General features: G+C 36.2%; 5 protein-coding genes across 7 annotated transcripts; 1 reads left to right on the forward strand and 4 right to left on the reverse strand.

Moving 5' to 3' along the window:
* Window positions 1–117: 117 nt before the first annotated feature.
* LOC103871382 (pre-rRNA-processing protein TSR1 homolog) lies at window positions 118–5044 on the reverse strand. Its single transcript, XM_009149623.3, has 21 exons — window positions 4712–5044; window positions 4556–4632; window positions 4383–4460; window positions 4172–4297; window positions 4037–4087; window positions 3814–3954; window positions 3601–3723; window positions 3392–3469; window positions 3191–3283; window positions 2989–3111; window positions 2612–2695; window positions 2414–2512; window positions 2115–2294; window positions 1957–2032; window positions 1705–1808; window positions 1358–1617; window positions 1172–1258; window positions 848–1078; window positions 637–715; window positions 468–531; window positions 118–378 (listed from the first exon to the last, which is right to left on the reverse strand). Exons 1-21 carry the CDS (start codon window positions 4800–4802, stop codon window positions 263–265), a joined length of 2361 nt encoding a protein of 786 aa, XP_009147871.1. The 5' UTR covers window positions 4803–5044; the 3' UTR covers window positions 118–262.
* Window positions 5045–7026: 1982 nt separating this feature from the next.
* Window positions 7027–8721, forward strand: LOC103871383 (zinc finger protein ZOP1). Of its 2 annotated transcripts, XR_004448316.1 has the most exons (6): window positions 7027–7203; window positions 7288–7488; window positions 7559–7643; window positions 7827–7877; window positions 7960–8055; window positions 8135–8280. XR_004448316.1 is itself a non-coding variant. In XM_009149624.3 (5 exons), exons 1-5 carry the CDS (start codon window positions 7195–7197, stop codon window positions 8482–8484), a joined length of 741 nt encoding a protein of 246 aa, XP_009147872.1. In that variant the 5' UTR covers window positions 7027–7194; the 3' UTR covers window positions 8485–8721. The 2 variants fall into 2 exon arrangements, 1 of the variants encoding a protein (XP_009147872.1); XM_009149624.3 differs by lacking the exon at window positions 7827–7877 and having other exon boundaries at window positions 8135–8721.
* Window positions 8722–8821: 100 nt separating this feature from the next.
* On the reverse strand, window positions 8822–12261 carry LOC103871384 (polyadenylate-binding protein RBP47A). The gene is made up of 6 exons (XM_009149625.3): window positions 11740–12261; window positions 10208–10691; window positions 10058–10125; window positions 9772–9902; window positions 9587–9680; window positions 8822–9245 (listed from the first exon to the last, which is right to left on the reverse strand). Exons 1-6 carry the CDS (start codon window positions 12124–12126, stop codon window positions 9114–9116), a joined length of 1296 nt encoding a protein of 431 aa, XP_009147873.1. The 5' UTR covers window positions 12127–12261; the 3' UTR covers window positions 8822–9113.
* Window positions 12262–15176: 2915 nt separating this feature from the next.
* Window positions 15177–18751, reverse strand: LOC103871385 (cyclin-dependent kinase inhibitor 7). 2 transcript variants are annotated; one of them, XM_009149627.3, is made up of 4 exons: window positions 16451–18751; window positions 16246–16292; window positions 16010–16162; window positions 15177–15933 (listed from the first exon to the last, which is right to left on the reverse strand). In XM_009149627.3, the coding sequence occupies exons 1-4, from the start codon at window positions 16667–16669 to the stop codon at window positions 15864–15866; spliced, it is 489 nt and encodes a 162-aa protein (XP_009147875.1). In that variant the 5' UTR covers window positions 16670–18751; the 3' UTR covers window positions 15177–15863. The 2 variants fall into 2 exon arrangements, with proteins under 2 accessions (XP_009147875.1, XP_009147874.1); XM_009149626.3 differs by having other exon boundaries at window positions 16246–16301; window positions 16451–18745.
* Window positions 18752–19059: 308 nt separating this feature from the next.
* LOC103871386 (presequence protease 2, chloroplastic/mitochondrial) lies at window positions 19060–25687 on the reverse strand. Its single transcript, XM_009149628.3, has 18 exons — window positions 25224–25687; window positions 24320–24488; window positions 24046–24220; window positions 23844–23976; window positions 23699–23769; window positions 23332–23415; window positions 23156–23246; window positions 22538–23058; window positions 22087–22470; window positions 21877–22004; window positions 21535–21724; window positions 20889–20972; window positions 20711–20808; window positions 20347–20611; window positions 20107–20269; window positions 19852–20032; window positions 19694–19765; window positions 19060–19610 (listed from the first exon to the last, which is right to left on the reverse strand). Exons 1-18 carry the CDS (start codon window positions 25474–25476, stop codon window positions 19469–19471), a joined length of 3204 nt encoding a protein of 1067 aa, XP_009147876.1. The 5' UTR covers window positions 25477–25687; the 3' UTR covers window positions 19060–19468.
* Window positions 25688–25708: the final 21 nt, after the last annotated feature.

The raw sequence follows: 25708 nt of genomic DNA on the forward strand, positions 1-25708 counted from the left end.
TAAAATGATCGGCCACAAATATAATCGTTTGCTTTTTTTAAAATGATAGGTCTTATGTTTGGATTGTGGTTTTAGCTGATGGCTTCAACATTTTTATAGCCCACTTAGTTCCGGTGATAAAAATAAGGGAAGCCAAGAATAAAAAGCATATTATATTATCACATACATGACAAAACTGGAGGACATTGACTAAACCAGGTCCATAAGTTATCAAAGTAAAGAAACTTGAACATCATCATCAGCTCCATTCTATAATTTAGAATTAGAGAAGCTGTGGGTACATACGCTCGGGCCATTTGGGATAAGCACGCTTGTACAAGTTCATGCACACGACGTCATGTTGCTGCACCACTCCATTGAATATGCATTTCATTGCCCCTGTGCAAAGTCCACATGTATAAGCAAAAAGATTCTACAAACCAAACTCAAATCTCTCTCTCTTCTTAAAATAAGAAACAGTGTCTTACCATGTGTACCCACGGGCTCCTTCACGCGACCACGACGCCCACATTTAGACCACACTTCTACAGGCTGCACACAAAAAGAAACCATTGTTTCATCCCCAAGCTTTTAGCTTTTACTATCTTATTTAAGACAAATAATTGAATCCACCATATTTTTCCTTCTCTTTCTTACCTTAAACCATCTCACGTCTTCCGGGTTATGGAACATATATCTCACTGATGCTTTCATCTTTGATACTCTCTGAGGATACCTGAACCAAGCCAAATTCAAAACTGGTTAGAATTACTTTAAACTATAATTTGTATTCTCCGTTCACATGACAGAGCTTTGGTATGAACGTAAACTAGAATATGCGGCTGTAACTGGAACCAATGAGAATTACCCAGTTAATATTATCTTCTTTAAGATTATTTTGTTGGGTTCAATGCTTTTCAAGGAACCAAGAGCAGCAACGGCAGGAGCATCCGACCCTTCAGAAATCTTCAGAACTACCAAAGGAAGTGACGGGAAAGATATCGGGCCGTATACTGAAGCCAATGAGAAACGCCCCGGGTGCAGAAACCGCTCCATCTTGTGCTTGTCTGAGCTGAAATTGTCGGTTGAAAACACTGGTCTGGAAAGTTTAACAGGAACCCCGCCATTATTATTAAAGATTGTAAACAAGAAAAGATATGCACTTGGATGAAATGGGAACAAATTTGCAAACCTTGCAACGAATTGGCGGAAACCAACATGGAACATAAGTTCTTCTTTAGTTTTGATAGGATCTTCATAACCATCATACTTCTTAACGCTGCGGAGCATAGTTGAAAAGACGATGAATAGTTAGCTAAAGGAAAAAAGATCTTATCAACAAACAAACAAAAACAATAAACGGTAAGATGGTGATTACCTAAAGTGCAGAACCGACATCTTGGATTCATGCTGTAAAAGCCCAAATGCTATAACGGGTTTCGAGCTCACAAGGGAGGATAGTTTAGAGGCAGCAACAAGAGGCACTTCCTTAATATGCAGCCGTACATATGAGCCAGTGGGTACACAATCATCTCTGCTTTCTTCTTCCATCTTCAGGGCTTGCTTGAGTACAAGCTTTTGAGTCCTTGCGAGATTATCAAAAGCAAAGATTCTGGCATAGTCCTGAGGTAGAGACTCCTGCATTCGCCAATAAATAACAAAATTTATCAGCACTTTACAGTGTAAAGGAAAAAATGAGCTTCACGTCAAGATCAGTGTAACTACATTTGGATCCCACGATGACGTTCTGAAGGATTTGAGACCCCTATACTTTGCAAAACGTTTTCTTGCAGGCTGATCAATGGGAGTCTCTACTTCATCAGGAAATTCTGAAGAACAAGTAAAAGTAGAAATCGATGAGGACTTGAGAGATTCAGATACTCTACAAGGACTCAAAATGAATATGTGCACCACACACACAGACATATATGGCCCACAGAGAAAATAAATCTACAAAAGTAAAACGTTTTGACCAACCCTCATCCTCGGCATGTGCCTCTTTTATTTTCTTCATTTGATCCTCATACTGCTCCCTTGTCAAGTTTTCATCATCCTGAACCATGAGCAGATTGGCTTATGACTTTCGCAAGATACTCAATCTTAATATAAAAGCAGTACATGGAGGAAAAGCTTACCATCATCTCGGAGTCGTTATAAGTTTCATTATCCACATCCCGCAGTGTTTCTTTATCGTCCTCAAAATCTTGGTCTTGATTGGAGAAGTGATCCTCTTGTTTATCCAACACCATACCATCATCATCGGAATCACCATTATCAGAATCCTCTTCATCTATTTCATCGACAATCCAAGCAGCCTGCGAATCGAATCATAAACAATCAAAAAGAAGAGGGTCAGCGAAATGTGAAATATTGTGGAGGACAATTCCACCAGAGACAGGAATAGTCAAAAATGGGGCTAAAATCATCTACAAACCTGATATTCTGACATCCCTCGTGGCAAAGTCCTCTTCTTTAGCTTTCCCTGCTTCTGATTTCTGTCCGCCTCAGCCATCTCTGCCTCAGTTGGCCATGTCTACACAATTGGAGCGGCACACAATAGGTGAATTTTCAGAAGAGATAACAACACAAGTAAAATGGCCGCTTCATCTGTTAAAGAGCTAATCAGACTTACCTGTTCCCCTGCTAAAGGATCTGGAGTGTTTTCAGCTACTAAAGGCTCTTGTTTCATGGGATCAGGATGCAGAGACCTCAATACCTGGTTAATTCCAAAACAGGTAAAATGAGTAAATACCCTGACAGAGCGAAGGCCATGGTATAACATCATAAAAGCACAGTAACAACTTTATTTTTATTAAGATAACAACTTAAGAATTTCAGAGGGGTATCATATATTCAATACAATACGTTATCCTGACAGACAATTCCAACAACCATATAGGCTGTTCGCCTGTCACTTTATTTGAGGATGCTGTTCTAGCATTCAGCACAATGTGCCTTTCAAGGTAAAGGACAAAAAATTTGACGATAGTTAATGAAAATATCATGTACCTCTTCATCATGTGAATCATCCAGTTCCATGGAATTCTGTTTTTTCCTTTCATTCAATGGAAATGGGTCCTTCAGGACTTCAAGTTCTGAGAGCTGAAAATCACCGACGCCAGAAACATGGACCTAATATAAAAAACAATTTACGGGATCAGACATTGGTATAGCACAATGGATGACAAAGAGAGCAGAGCGGTTTGATTACCAGCTGATTTACAGATAGTTTGCGAGCACGCAAGTAACCAGAGAGAAGTAGAGTGCATTTTCCTGAGCTTTCATTAGCTACTACCATCCCAACCTAAATATACAATTCAAGAATATGGAGATAAATTACTTTTTACGAATTTACGAAACCTTTTTTTCTCAGTCAAATTAGATGTTATCAATAGAAGCATAAAACAAGCACCTTCTCAGTCACAACATATGGCCGTTGAGTTCTCCAATGAGGCACAGTAAGCCTTTGTGCCTTGAATAACCACATGAACTGCAAAAAAAAACACAAAGAAGTGTGTGTTTGCATCATTTACACCTAGCTATAGGCTATTTAGAATTTTGGAGACACTAAATCTACTGAAGATCACTTAATAAAATAATATAACAATAAACAAATCTGACCTTATGCAACTCATCTCTGGTATCTGCTGGATAAAACTTACAATCCTCAGGAAATTCAGAAGCCAGTTGCGAGGCACACATCTTTTTCAGCTCATTTTTCTTTTTCAACTCACTGGGTAAATCCTGCAATCAATCGAGAAGATAAACTTCAAAGCAAAGCTTGAGGGACCAGAGAGAGACCCTGGTATAGATCAACTGAAGCAAATAACTTACACGAATCAACACAGTGGTGCTAGGTAGACCAATAGATCTAAGCACAGAAAGGCACTGACTTCCGAATGAGTCTATGAAGCTAGATACATTCTCTTCCCATGGGGAGTTTGCAGATACAACAAAAGCCATCAAATCAGCAACCTATTTATCACCAGTAAAAAAAATAATAACTCAGTTAGCACCTAAAGGAACAAACAAACACAGGAAATGAAAAGTCTCATGCCTTAGCCATTTCCATGCATGTCAGAAGATCCCCGTGAGGCGCCTTCAACACCTGTGATATACTCAAGCACATGAATTCGACTAAACTAGTAATATATACACAAAAAGAACCAATATAGTAAGGGAATACACATACAGTTGCTCTTAGCTTATACTCAGAAGATGCAACTGTTGAACAAGAACCATCACCATTAGATAACAGCTTTAAGACGTCATCACCAAGTGAATTCAAATCCACAGAAGCAGAAAGAGGAAACAAGACCTATCATCATCACAAAAGAAACAAAAAGGCTGAAACTTTCTGAGCACAAACGTTCATTAAAAAAACTATAAGCAACAAGACTCACGATAACACGAGGAGCACTGGTTGATCCTCCTGAAGCTCTCTTCTCCTTCAAAACCGCTGCTCTCTTCTGCTCTCTGAGCTAAATAATACAGTAAACAGAGAGAGAGAGAGGGATTCAGTATATTCAAATGTTGTAGTTAGTTAATAAAAAAAGTGAAGGAGAATCATCATCACCATCTTGCCACGCTGAAGACGAGCAGCTCTAGCACCTTTGACATGGCTCCCCTCCGCTTTACCAATCCGGCCGCCATCTGATTCAATTTGCAGATTTTTTTCCAGGTTATTATGAAAGATAGAAAGAGATGAAACTCTTGTTGATGGTTTTACTACCTTGAAGGGAGGTTCTGTGGAGATTTCGAGAAGATTTGGAGGAGAAGCGAGTCTTGTGAGCCTTATTGACTTGAACTCGAGAGCGCCCCATGGTGTGGTGTTACTGACTGCAAACAACGACGGAGAAGTGTTTTTGTTCGTTCGTTTTAAACCCTAAATTTCGATTTTAGTATTGGGCCTTACTGGACCAGCTTTTTACGTATTTATTTTTTAATTATAGGCCCATTAAGGACTTATTAGGTTTTTGTCTTGGAAACAGCCCTGATAGTTTACTTTTTTTTCTTTTTTTTCAACGCCGATTTATCGTGATATTATAATTACGATACGAGAAAGGTTATATAGACGATTCAGCAATCGACAATACTACATATCTGCCTTATAAAGATTTATGCATAACCGCATCACCTAAGCTGTCTTATGAAGTTCCACGTCTGTCTGACTATATTTATTTGTACGATGTTGAAGATCCCTCTTTCTTTCGTATTCTGTATAATTATTTAATAAATCGTTCTCTGTGAGATTTGAAACCTGAATTTTCTGCAAGAAATTGCATAATCTGGGATTTGAACCCAAATCTGAGTGTAGAAACATTTAAATCTTTAGCAATAGGCTTACTTAGTACGGGGTTTTTACTAATTATTCGATAGAAAAAATTGCAGTAAATAAAATAAAAGTGGTACCTGATAAGAGACCGGTTCGATTAAACCAAATTTATTTAATTCGTACTGAGACCGGTTTCGATTGATTGAAATCCCTTATATATTAATTGAGGAACATTTGAAAAGATGTAACCTCAATTTTGTATTAATTAAAAGAGGCCCCAATGCATAGGTGGCACTCAATTAGGTAGTCAATTACATTAAATTGAAAAATAAGTAGGTCCACATTCGATTTTTATATGTTGTTAGATACATAAGTTGGTCAAACTATATGATATAATGATATGATATGATATTTTCTTGCCTTAAATAAAACCTACGGAATTACCATAAATGACTAATATATATATGATAATTAATGAGTTTAATAATAAAGATTTGATAACAATGAATATCTCCTCCATCATTTTTTGTTTAATTTTATATTATTAAAATAAATTAAACAATCAAATTAGCTATAAAAATAAAATTTAGTTTTTTTCGTATATGTTATATTTTGAATTTTTAAAAACGACAATAAATGATTAAAACTATTAAAATTATTATGTTAAAAATTAATGATCAATGGTTTAACATTTTTATTATAAGAAGATACACATGATTTTAAAACCATATGAGTAAAAAATATCATTTAATAATAAAATATATATATATATATATATATATATATATATTAAACACTATATACCATAAGATTACATAAATATTTTAATATTAAAACTTTCAATGAATTTTCAAGAACATTTATAAATTATAAACTTATTAAAGATTTCAGATTGAAAATTTTGTTATCGATGATTTAAATATTTTGTTATAAAACGATATGAACGATCATAGAACCGTATGATTATAAATTCTGATTTAATAAATAACTATACAAAATATACTATTCCTAGAAAAATAGGTTGGTCCATCTTAACTTATATTACACTTTTTATTAAATTAACTATCGAATTGATAAATAACGTACCAAAAAATGTTTTGCACTTTCCTTAAATAAAAGCTACGAAATTACCTAATATGATTAACGTATATGTGAAAATTAATTATAATGAATAATAAATATTTGATAACAATTTTTGTATCTTAGTTCTTTTTTTAATTTATATTATTAAAATATATTTAAAAATCACATTAAATATATAATAAAAACATTTATAATTTTTCTTATATGTTATATTTTGAATTTTTCAAAACGTCTATAAATTATTAGAAATTTGAAGATCTCCACTCTGAAAATTTTGTGATCAATAGATTATTTTTTTTGTCATAATAAGTTACAAATGATCATAAAATTATATTAATATGAACTTTTATTTAATATTATAAGAAGATACACATTATTTTAAAACCATATGAGTAAAAAATATCATTTAAAAATAATAATATATATATATATACACTAATGATTTAAAGCAACAAGATTGGCTGATCAATTTAGTCATCCAGTTGAAATCTTTCAAAAGTATGTGAAAGACTAAAGTCAAAGTAAATATGGATTTATAATAGTAGTTATATTTTACTAACCAAATACCGAAAAAACCCGAACTGAACCGAAACCAACCCGATATCCGGGTTGAACACCCGTAATCCAAATAAAGCCAAACTATTGTTTCATTCTCTAAAATATAATAAAAATAATAACTTAATTCCGCGCAAGGTGCGGATCTTATTCTAGTAAATAAATAAAGACCCAAACTGATTGATTATTCTCTCTCCCCCAATCACTTAATTGTCTTTCTTCTCTCTCTAGGTTTCTTCGATTAGGGAATTAGGGTTTCTTCTAATCTCATCTCTCAATTGGATTCGTTCTAATCGACAACCATGACTGAGGTAAATCAAATCTCGCATCTTTCGACGAATCTATTTGATTGGAATTGAAATTGATCTGAGTTTGTGTGTTTTTTTGTTTAATAGTATTGGGTAAGTCAAGGGAAGAAGTGGTGCGAGTTCTGCAAGATCTGGACCCAGAACAACGCGACAAGTATCAGAAACCATGAGCTCGGTAAGCACCACCGCGAATGCGTCGAGAAGAAGCTCACAGACATGCGTGAGAAGAGCGCTGCCAAGGACAAAGAGCTCAAGAAGAACGAGAAACTCCTTCAACAGATCGAAGCTGTAAGTAGTTTTACTCATCTTTTGTTTTCTTTGTCCGTTAATAGTTATTGAATTTTGTATTTTGTTTCAGAAAGCAACTCGTAGCTATCAGAAAGACATTGCAACTGCTCATGAAGTTGCTAAAGCTAACGGTGCTCCTGAGGATGGTACACGTGGTAAGTATTATTATCATTGCTCCTTTGTTGCTTTAGCTTTTGGATCTCTGGTTGTGTGTGTGTGTGTGATCAATGAAATTGAATTTTTGTGAGTTTAGTTCAACGAACCAGGAGATAAATCTGATTCTTACATTGTCCTTTTTGACTTGTTTAAGTTTTTAATGCGTATTAACTACTCTATAGAGAATCATCATCAGTGAGGGAAATGGTTGCTTCTTTTGAGTCGCTCTTCAGGTTCTTTCACCATTTTGTTTGCAACTTTTCTAAGCTCATTAATATGTTTTTATCTGATTTACTAATCATATTGTCATGGCAGATTGGGTTCTTGACGCTGCTTCGGGATATTATTACAACCAGATCAATGGTCTCCACTATGACTCAAAGTCTGGATTCTATTACAGTGACTCAATAGGTATGTTATCACTAATCAGTCTTTCTTCACTTGCTTTCGAACATTTTCTTTGTGTAGACTCACACTGGTAATGAAACAGGACGATGGGTGACACAAGACGAGGCTTACGCCGCGGTCAAAACTTCATCAGATAAAGACACGAAAGTGCCTCTCGTTAAAAAGCCTGTGCTTTCTTCAGAAGCTGGACCGAGTGTGGCGAAACCGCCTGGGCGGGTTGTCTCGGCTACTCTAAACCCGAAAAGAAATGTGAAAGGAGCTGCCTCGTCTGTTGAGATTGGCAACAACAACAAGAGAAAGAGAATAGATGATAAACCGAAGAAAGCAGTATCTGCAGAAGAGAAAGCTGCGTTGAGGGCGAGGGAAGCTGCTAGGAAACGAGTCGAAAACAGAGAAAAATCATTGCTTGGCCTTTACAACAGACCCTTTTGATTATACCATTGTTTGATCCTCCTGTAACAGAGGAGAGCAGTGCTCTGCAGTTTATTCCGTTATTCCTTTTAAACGTTAAATCCAAAACTCTGTGGTGTTTCTTGAAAGATTGGTCTTGTGTTCTTTAACTGTTGTTCCAAACAATTCAAATCTTCTTTGTTGTACAATCCCATTCGTTTTGTGGTCTGGGATATTCTCAACTTTGAATACAATTTTTAGGAAAGCTTTTCGGGAAAAAATATTTATCAAACTTACAGAAAATCAAATATCGTTGCTTACGTTGTAACTTATCAAGCACTGCAAACAAGTAACTGATCTAAACGAGTTAGAAAGTAACTTATCGTTGAACTTAAAGAAACTTAGAAATAAAATTCAAGTTTAAGACAACCCCAAAGTTTTGATAGACAGAGACAGCAAGATAAAGCAAAAATTCAAATCCAGGATACAAAACCCTCTTTAGACACTAGAGGTTTTAAGTTTTGTTGTTGAGAGAGCTAACCTCTGAACCAACAACTAATCATCGGATCGCTTTGACATTTCCGATGGCTTGTTTTTTTTAGAAACCAATTCCCGTAAGTCAAGGACTCACGGTTTTTCTTTTATGATAGTGAAGACATGACCAAGACTCTTTAAGAAGCTCCAGGGACAGCAGCAGCTTCAGTAGCATACATGTTTGACTCCTGGTTAGCATATCCGTTGTTGTTGTAACCTTGTCCTCTTGAGTATCCTCCGTTCCATTGGTGGCCCGAGTCTCCTCTCCACTGTCATTTCAAGATTTTGAAGTTGAACAATATTAGTAAATGGAATAATAAACAACAAATCTAATCACTGTTGCTTCAGATATTGGAAACTGTTCAGGGAGATAACAAGTGGGGGGCCAAGGAGACAAGCATTAGATTCGCGAATCAAAAATAGTCAACACGGGAAGGTTCCACTAGGTCTCTATGGCCCACGGTTCACCTACTATCCATTGTCAACCACTGACTTTGGCTTTTAAGGATCTATATTAAAACTAAGTTTGACCTGAACTATACTAATAGAAATACATATAAGGTTTTATTCAAGATTAAACACACGAATCCAACTTAAGCTTTCTTTGTACCTGTCTGTTTGGGCTTCTTCCCCAAGATAGCCGGACAGTGTTTTTCCCAATGACTGTCCCGTTCAAGCTTCCGATGGCTTCCTCAGCACTCTGCCTGTCGAAAAACCAATGTCACGTCTCTGTTAAATAGAACAAGTCCCACACTACTGGATGAGTAAGCAGACAAGCACAAAACATGTTCATACCTGTTACCAAATTGGACAAAACCGCATCCTTTTCCTACTGGGATCTTCACCGAAACAACCTCCCCGAACTGGGAGAAAGGTTGCATGAGGTCTTCTTCAGTAACATCAGCATCAAGTCCACCAACAAATATCTGCAAATGTAATAAAAGACAATAACCCGTAAGTCATAATGTTGTTAGGATAGAAATAAAAATAAAAATATGTTTTATATTTTAAAAATGTATAAAAATAAACTCTTATTTTTTTAGTTTATTTTTATTTATAAGAGATAGCAACGAGAACTCACTGTTGAGTTATTTGAGTCCCCATCAGACATGGAACCATTTCCTCCATGTCCACCAGCAAGTGTCAGAGCTAAATTCAATAAAAACATTAACATATAACTTTAAATATTAAACTAAAATCATCACGACAACTAAACGTTACCATCACTTACCTTGTGAACCATTTTGTTGACCATAAGCAGCAGCTCTTTTAGGAGTTGCAATACCAACACGCATCTGCCTGCTCGAGCAGAAAGCACCATTCATCTCAGTCAACGCCCTTGACCTCTCGTTCTCATCACCAAACCTCACAAACCCATAGCCTTTGGACCGACCAGTGTTGGAATCAATCACAACTTTTGCACCTTTAACAGACTGATAACCAGCGAAAGTCTCGAGCAGTGTAGCATCAGTGACATCTGGAGCCAAATCTCCTACGAATATAGACAGGTCAGGACCGCCGTTCTCTGATGCTCTCTTCTCACCGGTGCTGAAAGACGCCCAGTTTAGACGGAAGGGCTGCTCTGCGTTGGGCATGGTTACACCGCTATAGCTCTGAAGAACTTCTTCAGCTGCTGAACGTGAAAGGAACTCGACAAAACCGTATCCTTCTGACTGAGAAGTTTGCTTGTTTCGTATAACTTTCACAGATGAAACCTGAAACAAGAAACCAGACAGAACATGAATCCATGTCGGAAAAGCTTAAAAAAAAGACAGAACTTTAAAGTTGTTCTTTTAAAGGTCAACCTAGTTCTACTTAGTCCTGGGCATATTACGAAAATCAGATCGAAATTTCCAAAAACCCAAACGGTTTCTATTTTTCTAAACCCGAAAATGCGAAACCGAACCAAGAACTGAGAATCGAAAAACCCGAATTATTCAAATATTTTTTGGTTTTTCCAGTTTTCGGGGTTTTTTGGCTTTAGTCTCGAACCAAACCCAAACTATTCATAATCGGTTTCCACTTCAGGTTTTATAAAAACAGAAACCGATGGAACCCAATCCAAACCCAACATTACCATAACCAGATCTGAAAAATGTTACTAAACAGATCCTTGACACCCAAACCCAAAAATTGAATAACCGGAACCAAACCAAAAACCTGAATGCCCAGCACTAGCACTAGTTTTACATCACACTAAAAGTCAACCATATGGGTTTTATGTTAATTAGATCTGGTAATGGATGTTACATCTCTAAGAAGCATATTACAAAAAAACAAAACCAGATCAAAATTTACAAAAACCAAACGGTTCCTATTTTTCTAAACCCGAAAAACTCAAAACCGAACCAGGAACCAAAAACCCGAATTATTCAAATATTTTCGGGTTTTTCGGCTTTAATGTTGAACCAAACTCGAACTATTCCACTTCGGGTTTTATAAAAATAGAAACTAACCCAAACCCGACATTACCAGAACCGATCCAATTCGAAAAAATGTTACTAAAAAGGTCCTAAACGCCTTAGCCCAAAAATCGAATAACCGACCTGAACTGAAAACTTGAATGCCTAGCAGTAGTTCTACATCACACTAAAAGTCAACCCTATGGCTTGTATGTTATTTAGATCTGGTAATGGATGTTACATCTATCACTTTCCATGTCATATAATAAAAAGATTCAACAATGAAACCAAACCGATCTGAACAACATCATCACAATAAAGAACCAAACCACAAGAAAGATTCAAAAAGAATGGTAATAACCTCGTTGGTGTGAGAGAAACAGGTATGGAGATAAGTCTCATCCATCCAATGAAGAAGATCACCAACCCAGAGAGTCTTCACATCATCTCCACCAGATCCACCACGCTGCTGGTGATTCTGCTGCTGCTGCTGCTGATACGCAGCGTATTGAAACTGAGGATGCTGGTAGTGACCTTGACCGTAGGGAGCGTACTGGTGAGGGTACATCATCATCTGTTGCTGCTGCATCATCGCCATAGCCGCAGGGTGCTGCATCATCGCCATCCATTGTTGCTGTTGTTGCCACTGTTGTTGGTGCTGCTGCTGCTGAGGTGGTGGAGTGGATTGCTGCAACGGTGGGGTTGTTGCGGCTGATGACGAATCGGGACCGTTGTTTGTCGTCTGCATCTTCTCTCTCTCTGGATGTGAAGGAGAAAGGTTAATGGCGGAGAGAGAGAGAGAGGGTTGGATTTGGTCTTTCGAAGATAATGGAGGCGGAGAGAGAGAGAGAGAGAGAAGGAAGAGAGTGTGTTGTGTAGATTGGGAGGGTTTAAGACTTAGGTCTGGACGAGAAGTGGTGGGAACGTGGGGCCCTGTTACGTCCTCAAAGTTAGATCTAACGGTTCTGATTCGGCCGTAGTTTTAGGGTTGACATGAACTGATGACAGTTGATGATGTAAGTCCTAAATCGGGTAAATGAAAAATAAATCCTTCAACATTTATTGGGATAAAAATACATACATTCTCTACAGTAAAACTGAAAAATAGTAGTAAATTTCTTTTTCGAATTTTTAAATTAATTAGTTACCAAAAAAATTGCAAACTCAAAATTTGTTAAAAGTGGCCGACCATAAAACAGAGCTTTTGAATCTAAAGAAAACAAGGCTTGCAACCAAAAATCAGAATATGTTATATCAACATAAATAATTATTGATCCATAACTCTCTTCAATATTAGGATTGAGGTATATTAGTGTTAGTAAATTTAATTAGTGTATAAATGACCAAAAGTTGTATCACAAATATTGTTGGAGACTATGTTTTGAGGGGCAACCAATCCTATGGTGCTTGTTCGTTGGGCTTTTGAGGCTCTCTGGAATATGTTACTGTTTGGTCTTGGCTTCAGCGATTGGGGGATTTGACTGGCTTTGAATCTTTGCTTCTCTTTAGTCTCAGTTGATAGGCTCGTCAAAGCTCCTTACCCGACAATGTTTGACCTTTTTCTCAACTACTTATATTCATTTGCTGCCGATCATTGAGTATGTTCATAAAGCTGTCTCTATTTCTTTGAAATTGGACATACACGTGCTGTCTTAAAACTCAATCCTATATCCTTTAGTTTTTTAACATTGCTATTTCTAACCTGGTTTCCAGCTTAAAACAGTAAAATAGTTCTTGATTTATATACTTTCCACGGTGTATCATTCTACAGGTTTCAAACAAAAAGGTTAAATGATTTTAACAAGCACTTGCTGTATATAATTATTTTTACTTTTATCAAAAATTACTGTATATATGCTTTTGAAACGTATCCAGCTGTGTATTCGACTTGTGAAGCTCTAGAATCACTTCTAACCCAGCTATATAAAGCAAAGTACTTTTCAAAACCGGTTTAACTTGAAGCAAATAGGGTGATATGAAGAAAAATATCAGGTTAGAGAATGGAAGACATTTCGATCCATGTTAATCCTATAAGACAGGCTAGGAAATAAAGTGTTGCCGCCATGGTGAAAACGGCTGAGACATGGAGATTTGTCCGATAGCTAATGGCAGGTTGCCCCTAAAGTTCAACAATCATATGTTTTAGGCATATGGTTTAGTTCGACTTAAAAAACGTATCAGTATTAGTATCAGTTTTATCAGGGTCAATTTCATAACATCAATATATTACAGGGTCACTAAGCTCATCTTTTAATATTACATCACAATTGTTTAAAAAGTCTAGAAATAAAAAAAATTCTTCATAATTCCACATGGGTCATATGACCCACCTCCTACCATGCTCGTTCAGCCACTGATTATCAGTATGTTAAGTTCCTCACAAATATTAACTTAGAGAGTGGAGGATGAACTTCATTGTTCAGAGGATAACTCACCAGCTAAATCTAATATTTTTCTTTTCAAAAAGTTTTCTGTTAATGGGCGTAATTTTTCTTTTTGTTCAACGGGCCTAAATTTATCTTTTGCTTTAGACAGCGAAAATATTTTGGGCCGTATTGTTAGAAGTGAAAAATCTAATATTTTACATATTGTTAGAAGTGAAAAATATATGAGGTAATTTGCGTGAGGAGAAAGGTTCAACATCGGATCTGATGTAAAGAAAAAAAGTTTCACCATATATTTTAAAAGTTTTACAAGATCCAAGTTATGTGCATGCATTCTTGTAACCTCCCCCACAAGTAAATTTTAAATTTAAGGTCACACACTTCTCCAGTTACTTGTCAGTAAATTTTTTCACCCAATTTATTGCTGCTGGTTATCTTTTTAATGCAAGACGATAGAGAAGAACAAATTAAATTATGAATTGATGTGAGTCGATACAAAGACTCGTTCATCCTTACCCATTATTTGGTCATATTTCTTTACATTTTTTTTTTGAAAAGGGGTTTATACTTTATATTTCATTACAAGTCGCAGACCAAAAAAATATATATATTAAAGTTGAATTTTTATTAACTGAACCTTTTATGTGAAAATATAATCTTGGTAAGAAAACCGAGTATGAATTATTTCATTTTTGGTCTGAAAACATAACTCGTTTTCTTTATCCAAAAGTATTCATGTTACATTATTTTTCTATCTTCGTTATAAATTTATTGGTCCTTTCTGTTGAACAAAAGTAGTATTAGTTTCCGCAATTTTTTTAACTAAAATTAGAAAAAAATAAATAACTGGCATGGTAACAACATACATTTCAATATTTTGCGGGTACATTGACGGAAGTATCCTCAGCGCAGCAAACTTCATGTGGCTTAAAAAAAACTTCATGTGGCTTGTTGGAAGAGGTTATCTGTATGGTGACGTTTAAATTGAACGGTTCAACAATTCATTCTTTTTCCTTCACCGTATTAATTAAATTTCTATGAGTTGTATTTTCATCCCGGGGAAAAATCGTGCTTTTAAAGTGAAAATAAGAGGCGGTTGCTCGAAAATGGAATAAAAATGAAAAACTAAAATAACAGAAAGCACTTGCAGCCACGCGCCGTTGTCTGCTGCAAGAAGAGAGAAAAGGAATATAATCCCAACGGAATCAGGTAATGATGAGATCCTCTTTTACCATCACTCCCTCACTCTTTTACCATCGTAGTGGATCCCACTACAAGTATTCAATTTCATTCATTTTACAAAAATACTTTTTACCAGGAATATTTTTTTTTTTTTTTTGTAAACTAGGAATATTAACTCTTTAACTATACGAAAACAAGTACAAACCAACTGTATATATATACACTTTCAAAATTATTTGTCCTAAAACAACTTTTCCTCTTAAAATCATTATTACCTTCACTAGGGCAAACAGAACATTACAATACAAAGAATCACACAGCACAAACCGGAAGGAAACAAAATTCTGAAAACAATCCATCGAAAATGAGAAACAAAACAATAAATAGCTTTCTGAATTCAAATAATAAGCTACAAAAAACATGAAATGCTAATAATGTGCATAGTCACCACCAACTCTACATAACTGACAAAAAGGTCCAGCTTTTCTGACACAATAAATATTTTCACTACCTCTTTCAAAAACTAAAAGAATACTACCTTTAATTTGGTGTGCTCTTCAAGTAAATATGGATGGAGAATAAACTCGACATTCAAATTCAAGTTTTTTGATGCAGACATTCAAATTCAAGTTTTGAAAAAACTTCAACAGATAATTTTGATAGTTAAACTAGACATTAAAAATGATAAATTTAGAAAAAATTCCATCAGTTGAAAAAGAAAGCTGCGTCCTTTTTGTTTCTCGTGGTACGAATGAACATAAGAAGAAGGAAACTAAAATAAGCTAGAGAGGACTGGAGACTGTACAATAACGAAATAAACCGATCCTAAGCTACGATTCTCTCTCTCTCTCTCTCTCTGTGACAAAACTCACAAGAGTGCCTAACGACGTCGTGTAACTTTAGCATTGTCTTCTCCTTCTTAAGGCTTGAGACTAACCCACTCGTAGCGACCTTCAAGCGGCGTATCATTAACGATATCGTAGTTGTACCTGTGTGTCATTAAGAATCATTGCTAAAATGCGCCAGTGGGTTCTTGATAAATATCAAAAAAAAAAAAAAACTAACTTGTCCGAGAATCGTTTCTGTTGGCCTCTCTCCGCGGCGGAGAAGAAGTCGTCAAGCTCAGCCTGCGTCGGTGGTGCTTTTGCCTTCTTCTCTTGCCTCTCCGTCTTGGTCGTCGTGGCCGAGTCCATTTCGCTCGATGGACTTCCTTGTGCTCTGCTCAGAAGCTAAGAAGTGTGAGAGAGGATGAATTTATAGTGGAAACGATGAAGAAAGTGAGAAGCTTTTGGAAACGTTACCTGAAACTGATGGTGATTAATGACGATACTTCGGTTTCGGAGATTTGCTGCTCACCCTTTCAACGGAAACAAAATTAAATTTGGTGAAAGCAAAACGTAACAAGAAGATCTTTATTAGAAACGAAATAATTAGGACAGACGAATTAAAAAAAAAACACGAGTTCTGCAATAAATAAAAAAAACACGAGTTCTGTATGTATCTGACCTCGAGATCTAAAAATGGCAGAGAAGTATCTATGGCGCTTGAGCTCCGATGATCTTCATCTTCAGAATCTGAAGCGGCGGAGTAAGACAGAGAAGAAGAAGAAGAAGAAGAAACCGTTGTCTCTTCAGCTGAGTCATCACCATCATCGAGTCTCATCCTCTTGATGCTAGATCCTTCAAAGCTAGTCTCTTTAGAATCTCTCTCGCTCATCTCGTTCATTCTTCTCTCTCTCTCTCTTTCTCTCTATGGACACTTGTAAAAGTTTTATGAGGTTTTTCTGGTTAAATTGAAAAAAAAACAGGGGAAAGGGTTTATGGAAGATGAAGAAATGGTCAGGAGCCGTTGATTCTTTCAACGGCTGAGATTTAATTTCGTTTCCTTTGGCTGGCGGTTGTGTTTTGCTTGCCCGTTTTGAGTGGGGTCACGCTCTTTCTCTCACTGTTCCGTTCACGGGGAAGCAGGTTACGGCACCGTTACGGACCTTCGCTTTCCTACCCAGACGCCGTCGGGATTCTAAAACGGCGCGTCCTTTTTGCTGTTTTTTAGCTTCCTTTTTAAGCAACGACCAAACGTCGTCACTTTCCTGTGAGCAGTGTAACACAAAAAAATTCCTTGTGGAAAATGTGTAAAGTTTTTTTTTTTTCTTAAATTATTACTAGAATTATACTTTTAGCTTAGCTATTTTATAGGATATCAGTTTCTTACACAAAAGACAATTACTACATGATATATATGTGACATAAAATTTTAAAAATGCATAACTATTTACTACTCTCTCGGTAGTTATGCATTTTACAAAACAAATTAAATTATTTTCATATATTTTATTAGTTAAAAATAAGAAATTTTAAAATCAATTATAATTTAATTTTTAAATTTCTATTTATTAAAATTATTGAAAAATAGTAAATTATATAAAATAATATACTTACAACCAATTTTTATTAACATGCGTACACACACACAAAAAAATGAACTTTGAAAAATAAAGGAAGTGCTTAGATTTTACAAAAAGAAATGTAAACATGTAAAATCTAAGATTATAATACTCTCCTTCAGGATCTAATATGGTGCTGATTTTTATTTCAGTGGTATTGTCGTTCCTCTCAAGTTTTACTGATACACATTTTCGATAATAAGCTCTAATCAGTTACCTACAAGTCATTAGTTATGATCCGCACACATTTGGATAGCGCTATATACCTAGACTAGATCCTAAATTCAAATTAGAATCCTAATTAACTTAAGCCGTGAGGGGACCCTAAAGCATTCAGTGGCTTTCAAGTAACACTTGGAGACACAACTAATAAATGTAATTATCCAAACAGTAGTGTTATTAAATGAGAACAACAAAAAAAACATCTAATGATACAGCTCTTACACGGAATCTACACATATATGTCCAAAATGGGTTATAAGAATTTTACACATAAATGTCATGCTTTGTTTTTTACCCCTTAAGGCAAATAGGGACCATTTTGGATAAATTTGGTTAGTGAAAAAATAATAAATGTGCAATAATTATTGACCGTTACAAATATTGTTTGTGCTGACGAGCCTATTTACTTAGGGTGAAAAATAGAGCATTTATTTAGGGTATACATAAATGTCGATTATATATTTATTCACTATGTTTCAAAATTTTATCAGGATTTTATAAGAAAATAAACTCAAAGTTGACTATAAATACATTATTGTCTATGACTAACAATTTCCAATACTTTAAAATTAATAGTAATTCAGTAAAAGAAAAAAATCAGGGCTATAATTTATGACTAACAATTTTCAAATAATTATTTTTCTAATAACAATATTTTGTTTGGCAGAATGGAATGTTCTTTTTCAAATAAAAATTAATACCAGAGAATATTTGTATCCAGGATGCTGTTATTTCAATGTTACAGATCGGAATCGAAAGTCTATATATGATTACTATGATATTTGATGTTTTTCAAACACAGTGGTGGTGGTGGTATAAGAGAGATGCTTTGATTGTGAGAAACTTTAGCCCTCTTCTTTTTTTGTTCTATGGAAAAGGCTCTTGGTATGTATGTCCTGATGGTGCTTAGTCTTTTGGTGTGTTATTTGGGGTATATACTAGCTTCGGATAAGTAGAAAAGAAGGTAGAAGTATGTTATGGGTCCTTGGTCTGTAACAAATGGTACTTAAGTACTTCAGTTCATGTTAATGCAATTCATAGGTGACAAAAAAAAAACTGTTGTTAATAAAAAAGTATATTTACACTAATCTACCCCCAAAATGTATCCTAGAGATTCTTTTTTTTTTTTTGTAACAAATCCTGGAGATACTTGATGCCTCAAGTTTTAATTTCACTTAAACTGTTTAAGAGCACTTCAAACTCAAAAGTTGCTTACTTGGATTTTTAATAAAATGAAATACTGATATTTTAAATCTAATCACTGAATTAGAAAAAGATTAAACTAAAAACAAATGTCACAGGTTTTTCAAAAAGTACCAGAAAAGTTTAGTATATAAGAAATTTATGTCATTTGTTACACAACATTTTTTAATGTCATTCTCTCTTCAATCTGTATACTTACATTAATATTTTAGTTCAGAAAAACTCTTTAAGAAACACTCGAAGTAGGAAGCATGAAATGCATGAGGAACATGAAACTAAGAAGAGCAGGACACATGGTGAGTTACAGATTCATCTCTTTTTTTTTTGAGAGCCTTTTTTCTTAACAAGCAATGACACAGTTTGCTCAACATTTTGGACCACATGTGAACTAAACAAGGCTTGGCTCAAAATCTAAAAGGTACAAAAAAACATCCTCGAATGCAACAGTAGCCAACCCTGTGGTTTAGTAAAATGGTAAATGTCATAAAGTGAAAGGTAAAAGTGCTTTCATTCCACTATGATAGATCATGATGTTCGCATATAGCTTTGTGAGCATAGTGAAGTAGAACCTAAGAAGGTGAGCTTAGAGATATGATGCCTCGTTCCATGAATCTAAGAAAACTTCTTCCTACTCTTTTTAAGAGGGTCTCTCAGACTCATAGAGCTTTCTTCACTTCGAAAAAATCTGAGCGTTCTTTGTTTGCTGCATCAATGTCTTCTTGTGATGCCACGGCCACTGCAACACCTTTATCTCTAACAGAGTCTACCGCCTCTGCAAATTCCTTAAAGTCCTTCAAACTGTGAGATTAAAAAAAAAAGAAGCAAGAAGTTAGTTTTGTATTCTGTTCAAGAAAGTGCAAAAACGAGAGAATTATATAAACCTTGTTGATAATATCTCTTCACGCCTTATTTGCCTCTCTTCGTCAGTTACATTAAGCAAATGCCTCAACAAACTGGTGACAGAGAAGGAAAATTATATTCATAACCCATCACTTAAATTTTTGAAAAAAGACAGAACCTGCCGAGTTAAACACCATACCTGCTATAACCTTTGGCATCAGGGAGCTGGTACGAATCAACGTCCCCAATTGTCCCAATAACTGCTTTAGTAAGGGTGTCTTCATCGACGTCAAGGCAACGTAAGAAGTCTCCAGTTCCATCATATATGTCTAGTGTCTTCAGTAAGTTGGGGTCACGGTAAGACAAGAACGAAAACACTCCTGAACAAGACAAAATCCAAAGGTCAGGGCTGAAGGAGAAACCTCTTAACACAACGAAAAGGAAAGGAGTTGACCTGAATGTGAATCAAAATCACAGAAACCTCCATATGCACCACCACTTACACGAACACGGTCCCATAACCATGTGTTACCAATATGCTTTGATATAACATATGAACTCCCATCAAGCTTATATCCACTGCTGTATATATTACCTGCTTTCCCCACATAGTTCACCTGTTCGAGAAGGCGCATATAAGAGAACACACACCAAAGGACACATGAATATGCAGAAGGGTTTTCATTTTGTTTACCTGAGTTGGTATTACAATAGCTTCATTTCTCAGAGGAAGCCGTGCATCCCAAGTAACTTGTCCACTAGAAGGCTTTTCAGGGAGTGAATCAAGGAACTTCCCAACAAATTTCTCCGTGCTTGTGAGGGACTTCCCATCAGCAGTCATATTGACTATGCAACCATTCTTAGAAAGGAGAGACGTTCTGATTTCTTCAAGTGAGGATGAGATCCCTTCCCAGTCTTGATCCACCTTCTGTTCCAGAGTATGTAGAAACTCAATGTAACTAAAGAAAAGAGAAAAGTAAAAAGTCTATTAGGCTTTTACTAGTTTCAGAAGCAGATTAAAACTAACATATTACGAAAAGAGTTATCAAAGTTCCAACCTGAGACCATTCATCTGTTCAGACATCCATCCAGCAGCGTTCAACATTGCGTCCATCCTCGCAGCAGCGATTCCTTGACCACTTCCTCTCAATCGGTTCTATAAAGAACACGAGTTAGTGTTATATTACTACCACGGAGTTCTGTTTAGAATGCTAAAGGAAGAAAGATCTACGTTACCTCCATCCCTGCTCTACTCTGGGAGATGAATTGTTTAAACCGCTGTTTATCTGTAAATCGAACTTCTTGCAGCACACAGTTCATCTGCAGCAAGACAAAAGCAAACGAAGCTTAAGTACCAATCTAGAATTTCAAGAATCGCATAGCTCTTCTATCAAACTAAGGTTACATTCTATTGTCTGCAGTGTTTCCTCCTTTAGAAGCTCGAAAGCTGGGATTAGCCAAGTGATTATGATTATATTCAGCCTAAAACTAGTAATAACAATTTTCAAGTAGTGAGTGGTTGTCTATACTCTACGTTGAACAAACAAACTAACAGCAGACACTGCTATATAAATGGGACGAGCACTGCTTTAAGAGGGAAAAATCAAGAGACATAAGAGATATTCTAAAGATATAGACACAAATAAAAGAGACATCTTTTGATTTCTGGTACGATGAATGGATAACGAGCATGATCAGAGACACAAAAATAACGAGTTAGACGACATGAGGCAAAAGTTACACAACTTGCACTATATTTCTTGAGGACCCAAAAAAACTGTAGCTGTATCAGCTACAAGACTCTACATTGCCTATCTCAAGTCTCAAGAAAGGAAAATCTCAAGCTAACATGTGATACGTTAAAGATGTTAAAAACAAGTACCAGGTTAAAAAGGTCTTCAGCCCGTCCAACCATGGATTTTCCACGGACAATAATTTTGCTACATGGAACATCACTGCCCCAGACAGAGGATGTAAAGGGATAAACTGTTATCCCTCCAGTTTTCCTTCCAATCAACTGATTAAGCTGTACAAAACTCATATCTTGCGTGCCCATCTCCAGTAAAGATTGACTGTCAGACAGAAGCAGCATAAAAAAGGTTTGATCATAAGAGCAGTACTTCTTTTAACATTTTCACTATTAGCAATTCTGGAAAAGTGAAGTGAAAATCACAAAAGCAGAATGAAAAGGTTTGATCATAAGAGGTAGAGGTCAACAAGTTACCAGAAGAGGGGTACTAGCGGAAGAAGCGCATGCCTCAGTGAGCCCATATCAAAGACTACTTCAGTGTATAGTATATCATTTGTAAAAAGATCATGCCGCAAGACCTTCACGCCATTAATATCTCCAACCTATACAGCATTATATCAGAATCAAGCTGAGAAAGATGTTAAGAATCCAACAAAATCAGAGAGGTAGTAGTATAATAATCACCTCAGTGGGAACATATGTAGGTTTCTTTGGAATGTCCCTCAAATTTAAACTTGGAACGCATTTCAGTGCTTCGGGAGAGTCAGGAGTCTCTTGCTTCAATCTCAACTCCTCTGTGGCACGCGCTAGTTCTGCAAGCTCCTCGTCTGTCATACTTGCTTTAACTTTTTGCAGAATATTTTTCTCCTCCACTTCCTCTTGAGAAGCCTTTTCTAGATCAGGCTGCATCTCGATGGTAACACAGTGAGGGTTGTTCAAAATGAACTTCTCTATCAGCGGGGAAAAGACAGCCTTGGATCCTTCCTCAGCTATTCTAGCTTTCAAGGTCTTCAATGGTTCCTCATACTTTAATGGCTCAAAAGGATCCATGTCGTATATCCATTTCCCCTAAACAACACAGCACTAAAATAAGAAACGATACAGAGAAACATAAGTAAAAGGCAGATAAACTCACAATTGATTGGAGCATAAGTGATAAACCACGAGGGGACGACCCTGTATTGTTTTCTCTCATAGAAAACTCAATGGTGTTCATGGATGCCTCAACAGCATCAGTGTCAAACCCCTCATCTGCCAATTTTCTCAGAGTACTCATGATCAGCTCTTCAACCTTTTGTACCTTATCATCGGAAACACCTTTCAAACCAACACTGAACTGGGGCTGGAGAAGTTCGTCTTCCACCCCACTGTTGACAAGAGCTTCTCCTAATCCGCTCTCCAACAAGATTTTTCTCAATGGCGAAGCAGGAGTCCCAAGCATTAGGTGATCTAAGAATCCAAGCGCGAGCTGAGTTTGTAAGTCCAGTGGCTTTTCAGAGAGTAGCCAGTTGAGGCACACCATATGCTTCTTCTTAAGGTCACCATCTCCACCAGCAGGATATTTTTCGACGATTCTGCGAGGCCCAGAGAATAGCTTCTGTGGTTCAACCTTTGAGCTATCTCGAGCTGGGCTTGCATCAAACATGTCCAAATATTCTGCACAAATTAGGAACACAGAGATCATTTACTGTAACATAAATCAAGAAAAGGATAATCTCGTACTGAAAATACAATATAAGATACGGCTGTTTACCACTCAGGACTTTGAGGCGTTGAACTGGATCATCATCTCCGTAGAACCATATTCTGGCATTGCTCGGGTGATAATACTGACGGTGGAACTCCTGGAATTTTGAACATTAGAAGAATAATATAGTACATATCATACTACTCCGTGAGTAAGTTAAGCACATGAAGGACTTGACAAACCTTAAATTTATCGAATGTAAGCTTCGGGATGTCCTTTGGATCACCTCCACTGTCAACACCGTATGTATTTTCTGGGCATAAGGCCTATTATAAGAGAACAGAAGATAAACTAAGTATACAATTCCATAAGAACCACTGAACCAAAGAATAATGAAAGCACATTAGCAGACAGTGAAGCGATGTTCTGTGAGAAGTATCAAAGTGATAAGTGATGACCAGTGTAAGAAACCAACAACTTATCGAATATCTATATACACAATTGACACACATTTAATCAGGTACACTACACATCCACTCGAACCCTTTACAGAAATTCATCTTAGAAATAGATTGGTAGAAGAAATTGTTTGTAACAATCAAAACTTGCCTGTTGAGTAATCCGCCCTAGTATATTATCAGGCTGTGAATAGACACCTTTCATCTCATTAAAAACAACCCCTGATATGTGGAAACATTAACAAAGAGAGCAAGTTAACAAAAGCCAAAGCTTAAAACTGTAAGAGATAGAGAACCTTTGTAAGAAATGTCTTCAGAAGGATGATTAAGCTCATAGTGCCAACCCTCCTGCTGAAAAGTGTGAACATCGTCCACGCACTTGGGGAAAAACACAGCGTCCAAGTATACATCGACAAGATTGTAGAAATCCTAGCATAGATAGAGATGAAATCATTGAAATGTGATCAGAAAAAAAAGAGAATTTATGTATTATAATACCTTTGTATTTGTGGAAGCAACAGGGTAGCAAGTCCTATCAGGATATGTGAATGCATTTAGGAAAGTATACAAGCTCCCTTTCAATAACTCCACAAATGGCTCTTTAAGAGGGTACTTTCTTGAACCGCATAATACGCTATGTTCCAGTATGTGAGGAATGCCAGTGGAATCCTTCCTGCATCAAGAAAGAAGAACAGAACAGAACTTTCAAGTCACACTCACATATACTAAAGATTAACTAGTATAGCAAGACAGATTCATGTGTACTACTTACGGAGGAGTCCTGAAAACGACGCCAAAGACCTTGTTCTCATCATCGTTTGAAACAGACATGACTTCGCAACCGGTCTTCTTGTGTCTGAAGAGAACAGCCTTGGATTTGCACTCTGAGATGAACTCTTCCCGCGATTTCTCAAATCCAAGCTTCTCAGCTTCATCCTGACCTACATTCCATCAAAACTTCAGATCTATCCTAAATTGGAGACCGTATAAGCTAAGTAAACAGACAGTAACATCAACTAAAAACACAACATGTCACAAAAGATCTAATTTTTTCTGTATAAACAAAAACAGAAAAAAAAAATCACAATTCGATAATTCAAACAAAAAGCTAAGGAGAAACAGACAGTAACATCAACTAAAAACACAACATGTCACAAAAGATCTAATTTTTTTCTATATAAACAAAAACAGATAAAAAATCACAATTCGATAATTCAAACAAAAAGCTAAGGAAACAGACAGTAACATCAACTAAAAACACAACATGTCCACAAAAGATCTAATTTTTTTCTATATAAACAAAAACAGAAAAAATCACATTCGATAATTCAAACAAAAAGCTAAGGAAACAGACAGTAACATCAACTAAAAAACACAACATGGTCACAAAAGATCAAATTTTTTATATATAAACAAAAACAGATAAAATCACAATTCGAAAATTCAAACAAAAAGCTAAGGAAACAGACAGTAACATCAACTAAAAACACAACATGTCACAAAAGATCTAATTTTTTTCTATATAAACAAAAACAGATAAAATCACAATTCGAAAATTCAAACAAAAAGCTAAGGAAACAGACAGTAACATCAACTAAAAACACAACATGTCCACAAAAGATCTAATTTTTTCTATATAAACAAAAACAGATAAAATCACAATTCGATAATTCTACCGGGATAAGAAGTTGCGGTTTGTGTAGAGACGGCGAGAGAGAACTGCCCACTGAGACAGCCACTCGCGGCGGCGGGGAGCAGCCTTAAACCACGGCGTAGAAAGAGCTCGCTTCCAGTTCCAGCAGCTGATAGCCGGCGAATGTTGCGGCCTGTCGCTGGAGAAGAGCGAGAGAAGTAGGAGCGAGGGAAAAGACGGAAGAAGAGAGAGGTGGAGGCATTGGAGGAGGAACGAGTTAATGATCGGAGGAGCATGGCTACTTTTCTCCGGCGGCGAAAGAGGTTTTATTCAAGGTTTTTGCTCGATCGATCGATAGAAGAGGGGAATTTAAAATAAATAAATGAAAAATGATTTTTTTTTTACTGCAATGCATATATTATTATTATATATAGGGTTTGATTAGTGACATTAGTTTTCATTGATTAAGTTTGAGTTAGACTTATAACTCAAAAATGTTACTAATTATGCATTAAATTTAGCTTTTTG

Source organism: Brassica rapa, chromosome A06, assembly GCF_000309985.2.
Source record: "Brassica rapa cultivar Chiifu-401-42 chromosome A06, CAAS_Brap_v3.01, whole genome shotgun sequence".
Classification (NCBI taxonomy): domain Eukaryota; kingdom Viridiplantae; phylum Streptophyta; class Magnoliopsida; order Brassicales; family Brassicaceae; genus Brassica; species Brassica rapa.

What these genes read in the sequence shown, in the direction of transcription:
- LOC103871382 (XM_009149623.3), bottom strand. Translation starts at nt 4,802, where the DNA reads ATGGGGCGCTCTCGAGTTCAAGTCAATAAGGCTCACAAGACTCGCTTC. An exon ending in CGTCATCGTGGGATCCAAAT is followed by an intron (nt 1,618 to 1,704) that starts GTAGTTACACTG and finishes TGGCGAATGCAG; the next exon opens with GAGTCTCTACCTCAGGACTA. An exon ending in AAGAAGATAATATTAACTGG is followed by an intron (nt 716 to 847) that starts GTAATTCTCATT and finishes GGCTTGGTTCAG; the next exon opens with GTATCCTCAGAGAGTATCAA.
- LOC103871383 (XM_009149624.3), top strand. An exon ending in TCCTGAGGATGGTACACGTG is followed by an intron (nt 7,644 to 7,959) that starts GTAAGTATTATT and finishes TTGTCATGGCAG; the next exon opens with ATTGGGTTCTTGACGCTGCT. An exon ending in CTATTACAGTGACTCAATAG is followed by an intron (nt 8,056 to 8,134) that starts GTATGTTATCAC and finishes GTAATGAAACAG; the next exon opens with GACGATGGGTGACACAAGAC.
- LOC103871384 (XM_009149625.3), bottom strand. Translation starts at nt 12,126, where the DNA reads ATGCAGACGACAAACAACGGTCCCGATTCGTCATCAGCCGCAACAACC. An exon ending in GGGACTCAAATAACTCAACA is followed by an intron (nt 9,903 to 10,057) that starts GTGAGTTCTCGT and finishes TTACATTTGCAG; the next exon opens with ATATTTGTTGGTGGACTTGA. An exon ending in TTTGTCCAATTTGGTAACAG is followed by an intron (nt 9,681 to 9,771) that starts GTATGAACATGT and finishes GTTTTTCGACAG; the next exon opens with GCAGAGTGCTGAGGAAGCCA.
- LOC103871385 (XM_009149626.3), bottom strand. Translation starts at nt 16,669, where the DNA reads ATGAACGAGATGAGCGAGAGAGATTCTAAAGAGACTAGCTTTGAAGGA. An exon ending in TTAATCACCATCAGTTTCAG is followed by an intron (nt 16,163 to 16,245) that starts GTAACGTTTCCA and finishes GCTTCTGAGCAG; the next exon opens with AGCACAAGGAAGTCCATCGA. An exon ending in CAGAAACGATTCTCGGACAA is followed by an intron (nt 15,934 to 16,009) that starts GTTAGTTTTTTT and finishes AATGACACACAG; the next exon opens with GTACAACTACGATATCGTTA.
- LOC103871386 (XM_009149628.3), bottom strand. Translation starts at nt 25,476, where the DNA reads ATGCTCCTCCGATCATTAACTCGTTCCTCCTCCAATGCCTCCACCTCT. An exon ending in CCGCTAGTACCCCTCTTCTG is followed by an intron (nt 21,725 to 21,876) that starts GTAACTTGTTGA and finishes TCTGTCTGACAG; the next exon opens with TCAATCTTTACTGGAGATGG. An exon ending in GAAGAGATATTATCAACAAG is followed by an intron (nt 19,611 to 19,693) that starts GTTTATATAATT and finishes TTAATCTCACAG; the next exon opens with TTTGAAGGACTTTAAGGAAT.